The sequence below is a fragment of the Pelobates fuscus genome, chromosome 6 (assembly GCF_036172605.1).
Source record: "Pelobates fuscus isolate aPelFus1 chromosome 6, aPelFus1.pri, whole genome shotgun sequence".
NCBI lineage: Eukaryota > Metazoa > Chordata > Amphibia > Anura > Pelobatidae > Pelobates > Pelobates fuscus.
In genome coordinates this window covers 208,703,040-208,711,934 of record NC_086322.1, presented here as the reverse complement: position 1 = coordinate 208,711,934, position 8,895 = coordinate 208,703,040, and the positions used below count along the sequence as shown (strand labels likewise).

Genomic DNA, 8,895 nt, shown 5'->3' with positions numbered 1-8,895 from the left:
TTCCATAGTCCTGTGTGCCACTTCTTTTCCATACAAACATTTTATTTAGTTCCGTTTTGTTAATGCTAAACTACTATTTTCCAATTTGTGTGCACATACTTAAAGAAGTACCTGACATCTGCTTTAAATGCCGCTTAATATGGAAAATGCACAGATTGCTTTAAAACCAAATTTACTTTATATCATATTAACTTTCAATGTTTAACTAGAGGTTATTACCATCCACACATTGATATTCACTGCATACATCAATTAGCCAAGCATTACTGCACACATTTGGAGGAAACTCATTATGTGTATATTAGATATCCTTGCCTTTCAACACTACCAGATTTTTTTTAATTTTTTTATTATAAGTGAACTTTTTGGGGTATTCAATGTGAATTTCGCATTGAAGGCCACAGTAGTTGAACTGAAAGCATAGCTGACTTGGGAACTTTTCCTACTTGTCCTTACATTTAAAATACACTTTGAATTCCCAACTATTTTCGCTTTAGCGAGTAACTCTGATAATCCTGCCTTTAAGACACTGCCTAGCCCACTGACTAGTTTTGAAAAGGTGTATGAATAATCAAAAGTAAAACCACCTGGGTAGCAGAAATACACAAGCACCCGATGCCTTACTTGTGTCATATAGCAGAGTTCTTATTAACGGCTTAATACTTTATTATTTTGCTAAATAGAAAATAAAATATTTCAAATATATATAATTAAAAAAGAAAACCTTCTTACTCCAAAAGTACAACACTTTCATTTAATATTTGAGTTTTATTGCAAATTCAGTAAAAGTGGAAAATAAAATCCAAAACAAAACAACAGAACACTTAAATAATATGAAAAGATTATCACTTTGCTGAATTGGTTTGTGGTACCAACAACACATAGGAAACAAATGGGCAATCAATACTGAAAACAAGGGATTACAAACTATACACTAATTACACTATTAAACATTCTAGCTCTGTAAACATTTACAATCCTGAGTTTTCTGCAGAATATATATATATATATATATATATATATATATGCCTTGTTTTATTAATTAATACAAAAAGAACATATAAACAGTTTCAAATATCTTGATTTAAAAGGCACACAGTACAGTATGTACATTTTTACAATGTGTAAATTACTAGAAGCTTAATCATAGGCCTGATTTCAGACCTAGTTGTTACAAACAAAAGTCGTAACTGTAGCTTAGCATTTGTTTGACTAACTAAAACAACATTTCTCACTAGTGAGTTATATTCTATTTTTATACAATTAATTCTGTCCCAGTTATATACATTTTGTGAACGTTACAGACTGCAATTACATTCGTCACTGCGTGAGCTTGTTTGTTCTTCTATAAAATGAATAACTTAAACAAAAGTATACAGATTAACATTTTTGCATAATTTAACTATTTGTGTTGCAGAATTTTCTGTAAAATTTCCTTCAGGCGGCTTCTAACAGTATCATTCGTATTTTCGTTAGGACAGTTACAGGTGTTTTCTCCTTCATCTTGTTTACTTTTTGAGGTGGTTGAGAATTTGAACATTTTTCACATTTCTGTAAAAATATTATACAGAACATTAGTTATCAATTATAGTTATATGTATTTATACATGTTTTGTTCATGTTCCCATGTGCATATTATTGTGTTTTCTTGTTCTTTTAACCATAAGCCCCATTTTTCTCCCACAATCCATATGACCTATATTTTTCAGCGGATTAATTATGGTAATTTTATTTTTACAATTAAACTGTGATATTGCACTGTTAATGTCATACACTCAAAACATGTAGGAATTACTAAGTAAGCTCCTCTTCTATATCCTTATATATCCCGGATGTCATATGAGTTGCTATGACATCAGAGAAGAGTTAAGGCTTACGAAATAGGAAGACTTTAAACGTGTATATCAGGAAATACAAAATGGTTGTATAATAGAGGGGGTGTAGTAGCAGTTAGGGAATAGACATAGAGTAGGCTTAGGAAATAAGGAGAACGGTTAAGGTTAGGAAATATGAAGGGGGTAATATATTAACCAAAGGAAGCAATCGACCAATAGGCTGCTCTGATGGGGGGGATGCTTCTCTTTAAACGACCCCAGTGTTCTGCAATGTCTCACTATGCTATGTTATTATTTTCATCATGAACAAATGATATAGCACAACATCTAAATATAACCAGGATGACATACTTTCAATAGCAAAAATCCAGTTTGTTATAGATCATCCCATCATTCACCCCATATCAAGTAAAAATCACCCACCTTGTATTACCAGAAATTACTTCATTCACCAACTTTATATTTGGAGAGATGCATTTTGTTTTCTTTGACCTTTTCATAGTAACTCTGAAATAACAAAATGTAAGGAAAACAACAATTCAATACAATTTTATGTGGATCTAAACTTTCTTATGTTAGCATCAGCCATAGGTTTATCTTATTGCTTACAAAAAAAAAAACCCCAGAAATAAAACCTTTGTCTAAAATGTCAGAAATTGACTAGTATGTCAAAAAATAATCATGTATTTACAATCAATATTTAATATTCAGAGGTATATTCATTAAACTCCGAATGGCAAACAGTCAGCAGCCACATGGAGTTTGGTCGGCAACATGTTACTTTTAACAACATTGGATATTTCAACTAAATTTGCACTTCCATTCAGGTACAGTTCAGCTGTTGATTTTCGTATAATATGGGTTTTTTGTCTGTTCATAAATAACTTGATTTGTTTGATACAATTCCCCTGACACAGGCCAGGTAATTGCACCAAAACTCCAAGTACCCTAATCCTAAATCTCCCTAATGCTACCCCAAATCATCCTTAATACTCTAAAGATACCCCAACCATATATCCTCCCACAAACCTGACTTTTACATTAGTGGTATATTATTTATTACTTGTAGCAGAGAATATCAGTTATAATTTAGCTATAAGTCAGTTTGAATATCGTTGCAATTCGGTTGACCGATTTTCAAATGAAAATACAAAAGTGATACAACTAAAGTGAGCAAATAAGGCGCTTAATGGTAATGATACAATAAGTGTGTTAAAAAGCAGCTGTGTAAACACTCAGTGGTTATCCTAAAAAAATCCATAAATATAATAAACCAACAAAAAAACGAAAACGTTAATGTTTAGGTGATCCACCCTACCACCTAAAACATATAAGTAAGAGTGCAGCGCTAAGATAATTTATATTCAACCTACCCCTCACAGTTATAGGGTATTTTTCTCCACATACATGAAATGAAAACAAATAATACAAAATAGTGTGATATCGTTAACAAATTCTATATTCCAAGTGAATAATGTGTGCACATAAAACTCGCATTTGTTAGAATTTGTTTACAATATCACACTATTTTGTATCATTTGTTTTCATTTCATGTATGTGGAGAAAAATCCCCTATAACTGTGAGTCATAAGTTGTACTTAAAGGAAAACTCCAGTGCCAGGAAAACAATCCGTTTTCCTGGCACTGCAGGTTCCCTCTCCCTCCCACCCCCCAATCCACAGTTGCTGAAGGGGTGAAAACCCCTTCAGTCACTTACCAGAGGCAGCGGCGATGTCCCTCGTCGCTGTCTCCTTCTCCACGCCGCTCCTCCTTCTGACTCCGTCGGCCGGTGGGCGAGACTGATCCCGCCCACCGGCCGAGGAGATCTAATGCGCATGTGAGGCAATGCCGTGCATGCGCATTAGCGCTCCCCATAGGAAAGCATTGAAAAATATTTGTAAAAAACTGCAATAATTACACTTGCAGGGTTAAGAGTAGTGGGAGTTGGCACCCAGACCATCCAATGGGCAGAAGTGGTCTGGGTGCCTGGAGTGTCCCTTTAAGTTATCTTTAAATTATCTTAGCACTGCACTCTTATTTGAATTGAATCTCACTGTAGCAATGACATCCATGTAAAATTTCAGGGATCCATTCAGCTCAATTTGGTTACCAATTGGTTCTTAGCTAATACAGTGAATGCCAGAGGAATTTTAACAACCGAATGCAGGAGACTTGAGCTAAAAGCAAACTTGTAAAAACAAATCCAGTGTTTAGTGAATAGATCCCATTCTGATTAATTAAACTAACCCAACTAAACAATCTCAACTAATGTTAAATAGCTCTGTTTTAAAGTAACAGTTGACCCCAAACATAAAATACTACTTACACAACTTCAATTTTTTCACACGTGGAGCTTACTGGAAATATTTCCATTTTTGACACCGCTTTAATATTTATATTTGTAGTGGATTGCGAGCACAGGCATCGCCTGCCACGATGTGGGGCGGCCATTCCTGATGAAAAAGAAAAGAAATAAAATCAATGTAAAAATGAGTTGTTGCTATAAATGCATACATTATATAAATATTATATAATCTCTCTATGCAGTACCTTCTATTAGAGATGCAGAGACGAGGAGAACACAGATGGTGATGAGACGTTTACTTTCCATCCTGCCTGTTTATGAAGAGTATCTTTCTAGTGGTGCCCTAACTTTGTCTGTTCCTCACAGATTCTTGAGCCCTTTATATACTCTTCTGAAATCCTATTATTTATGTCTGTTACATCATCATATCTGCAACTGACATGAAACCTATAACATTTCCTGTAAAAAGAGTGACCTAATGCTTAGTGTGGAAGTGAAAGTTAACTTTCCATATAATGTATAAAGAACATATTTGACCTAAAAGCCATGTCAGCTAAATATGGTCTGTGAGCACAGTGATGTCTGTGAATCTTTGTGGGTTTTTTTTTTTTTTTTTTTAATAAAATATCAAATTGCAGAAATTAAAGCCAGATAGCAAAATTTAGGTAAAAGTCCTCATCTGCAAAAAATATCCAGCTCAACTGTAACCACTTTTAGAAAACTCAACTTTTATTAAAGTATCCATAATAAAAAAAAGACAAATGCAAACATATAAAAAAGAAAAGAAAAACAGCATTATCAATATCTTCTTTAAATGAAAAAAAAGTGAATGAAAAAAGCTGAAAAGGTATTTTATTCCCTAATAGCCGGCCTAACACTTTTCTTGGCACAATTTCGTAGAGCACCATCTAAAAACAGCTCAGGAGCAGACAGTGCAAAATCCACCCGTTTCTTAAATATAAAATACAAAACTTCGGAATGAGATGTTTGGGAATCTGCACGTTTAATTGGAAGGTCTTATTTATTTCTACCAAACAGTCTGTCTATTGAAGGTTAGTCCTTATAGGGAAAGGGGCTTAACCCGTTTTATTTTTGTATTTTATATATAATAAACTTGTTAATGCCACAATGCTGTTGCTGCTGGTCTTTGCTGAGTTGCAGATAAAAATACTGATTGCCATAGCTACTGGAGGTTTACGCTTCATGTATATAGTTTGGGTGGTACTTATCTGTTCCATGCTTCTAAGTGTATATATATATATATATATATATATATATATATATATATATTGGTTACTGGTTTGCTATGAAGGATGTGGTGTTGTGGTGGGGAAAAAAGTGTAGATGAAAACCCCTTCCACCTGAAGTAAGTGGATAGTTAATACATTGCTAAACAACACCACAACTCTGTTGGTATGTACTTTACAAGTAACGCCAAGACTCTATAGCAAGCCAGCAACCAACCTCATGCTGATGAGTTGCATTAACAATAAAACAGCTGTCCATGAAAGGTTCACTGGCTTTGCTCCTCTTCCTGAGTTGTGTTTCAAAGCTGTTGTATACAGCAGACACAAACTCCAAGGAATCCATGCATAAAGTGGAATTGTGAGGCAAATATGTGGTTCTTTGTTGAACTCATTTGCATATGCCTACCCAGAATCCCTTGCAGTAGTGAGATCACTGTTAAAGTGAGATTTCTGTGGGAAAAGCAAGTCTTATGGCTTGACTGGTGTGTGTATTTGTGTTTAGCAAAAATTAACTGTATTATTATTATATTGATATGTTACCAAGAGCCAAGCACTCCACTTCTCTGTTATGTGCTATCGTGGTGCATCTCTCAGGCTATCAAATATACTTCTGAGATAAGATATAGAGAGCAAAGGAGCAAAAGCTGTCCTAATAAATCAATTGGTAAATAATTTGTAACGAATCAAATATAACGTTTAATTAGTATATTTAAAATAAGGATGGAGTAACCTTAGAACACAAGGATAATGGGAGTAAGGGAAAATATAGAGGGGATAAGGTATATATACACAGGATAATATCAAGTAATAAGTCCCTTAACCCCTTAAGGACACATGACATGTGTGACATGTCATGATTCCCTTTTATTCAAGAAGTTTGGTCCTTAAGGGGTTAATGGGGTGAACAGTAAGGAGAATATAGAGTACTGAATTCCCCAAAACATAAGTAATCAGTGTATATCAGTTATGTAAACTTCTCATGGGGAGGAATAGTTACTTTCCAATATAGTCCTATGGCTGGAAAATAGTAACAAACTGAGCGGATACTTATATCTGAAACAATGTAACAGATGTGTCTATTTAACGAAAAAAATAAGTAAAGTCAAAATCAAACCAGAACAGGGAGGGGAATGTCGCCTAAATGTCTAGTTAGGGGAAAAGAAAATAAACAAGATAATGCTAGTGCAAATAATAGGGATATCCAGAATAGTCCAAGAGACAAACTATTCTGAGACTGTTTTGTTAATGCATGAATTGAGGGGCCACGGCTGACGTATGACGTGAAGGCGTTGACGTCGTGAGGCGGGACCAAGAATGCCCGCGAGTGAGGTGTAGAGAGCGTGGCAAGAGTGAGGCGAGAGTGAGACGCTGAACGATCAAGTGCTGATCCATTCACCACGGCGTGTTCAAACCGTAAATAGTTTGCCGAGCTGCCACGCAGCAAATTAGACAATGGAAAAAAAAGGTAGCTGGTAAAACACTGCATCAGTGAACGGAGGAGAAGGAGGGGAGGAAGGGGAAGAAGCCTGCTGGGAGAGCGATTAGAGCAATAGTGGCAAAACAAGCGTGAAGATAATCAGACCAGCAGGGACGAGCAATAGAGTGAAGGTAAAACGAGTGAAAGTGGTTAAGGAGGGGGGCTCTGAAGGATTAAAGCTACCAAGCTACCAAGGGTACTGCTAAAACCTAAAAAAAAAAATAAAAAAAAAATACAAACAATTATTTTCTTTTTTTGCCTTTACCAAGCTAACTTCTGCCAAACTAATTGTACTAATTGTACTAAGCTCTTCTGAATTGGGAATTTATTTCTATAAAACTATTAACTCTGAACAAAGTTTAAGTCTGAGTTATACTAACCGGTCAGGTGGGCTATCAGATTATCTAGAAGAGTAAAGAGCAAAGAGTTCCTTCCTATAAGCGCTTAAAAAACAAGTTCCTGGTGTTTTTTTTTTATTTTTTTTTATTTTTTTTTAATATCTTCTTTTTTCAAAACCTGCCACATTAACTCCCTCCATTAATCCCCTCCATATATATGCAACAATACCAAAAATTCAAAACCTAAAGAAAAGGAGAAATTAAGAAAAAAGGAAGACATGGCAACAAAAAAAACTCAGGAAGATAGGAAGAAAAAAGAAAGGAAAGACTTACAGCCTGACAAAAGACTTTCAGGGTATTTTTCACCTTCACAACAAAAACCTCAAATCATCCCAGAAGACTCTGAAGAGAATCTGGAAACAAATTACAGCTAGAGATGTCCCGAACGGTTCGCTGGCGAATAGTTTCTGGCGAACATAGCTTGTTCGCGTTCGCCACGGATGGCGAACATATGCGATGTTCGGTCCGCCTCCTATTCGTCATCATTGAGTAAACTTTGACCCTGTACCTCACAGTCAGCAGACACATTCCAGCCAATCAGCAGCATACCCTCTCTCCCAGACCCTCCCACCTCCTGGACAGCATCCATTTTAGATTCATTCGGAAGCTGCATTCTTTTTTTTTTTGTATTTTTTTTTTTTTAGACAGAAGTGTGTTATATTTGAGCATGCTAGGCTGAACGTGTGTATATCATGGCTAGTTGCACTGAGGGTATGAGTATATATCAGTACATTGTTGTGAAAGATGGCTGTCATGTTTAGGGTGTAGCTTGCACGTTATCAACTGTGTATTTATATCAGCAGCTCCACCACTAGTTATAAATCAAGTGTGAGTCGCCCCATGAGATGAGACTAGTGAATAACATAATACATGAACGGTTAAGGTAAAGGCATATAAGGAACTACGACAATAAACTCTTTAGGAGGTGAAATAATGACATGTTTAAACGCTTGCTACTTTACGATTAGTTAATGTGCAGAGAGCAGTTCATGTGATCAAAGGCATGGTGTGGAGGATCGGCTATAGTGGGACATGCTTGGCAGGCTGCTGTTTACTGCTTGTGCTCATCCGATCCCTTCTGGGCGCCAGGTGCAGACCCTGGGAGTCCCTGATACCTGGAACAACAAAGGCAAGTCTCTGGCTGAGTGCCGGGTTCGCGGCTTGAGGTGGTGGAAGCTTGTTTTGTCGGGTGGTCGGATCTGTCCCAGTGGTGCTTCACGTCCGGTGCGGGATTGTGGTGGCTTAAGGTGGAGGCGAGTGCTTGACGTGGGGCAGGCTCTGCATTTCTGTTTGTGCCTCTGGTCCCGTCTTCGACGCCTTTCCGGTGGTGGATTTTAATGGGGACTGCTTCGCTTAGCTGTGGTGGAGCTTGTTGGGGCTGTGGTGGAGCTTGTTGGGGCTTCCTGCTTGTTATTTGCTTCCAAAATTGATTAAAGAGTCTGTCCAGCTTAGACTCAATATCCTGCCATGCTTTGCTGGTACCAGGAGGACATGCGGCTGCCGCCATATTGGGAGAGTCGCAGATGAGTATGTCAGCCTGGGCGTCTGTGCTCTGTGCGTCCATTAGCTCCAGACAGCCTCTCAGGGGTGGACCGGGAAAACCCCCACCAGTCCGAGGGGGGGGGGGGAAACG

General features: G+C 37.0%; 1 protein-coding gene across 1 annotated transcript; it reads right to left on the bottom strand.

Annotated features, from left to right (window-relative positions):
• Positions 1–1,073: 1,073 nt before the first annotated feature.
• LOC134565682 (C-X-C motif chemokine 10-like) lies at positions 1,074–4,476 on the bottom strand. The gene is made up of 4 exons (XM_063425318.1): positions 4,386–4,476; positions 4,162–4,288; positions 2,259–2,342; positions 1,074–1,551 (listed from the first exon to the last, which is right to left on the bottom strand). The coding sequence occupies exons 1-4, from the start codon at positions 4,444–4,446 to the stop codon at positions 1,509–1,511; spliced, it is 315 nt and encodes a 104-aa protein (XP_063281388.1). The 5' UTR covers positions 4,447–4,476; the 3' UTR covers positions 1,074–1,508.
• Between the last annotated feature and the right edge of the window lie 4,419 nt (positions 4,477–8,895).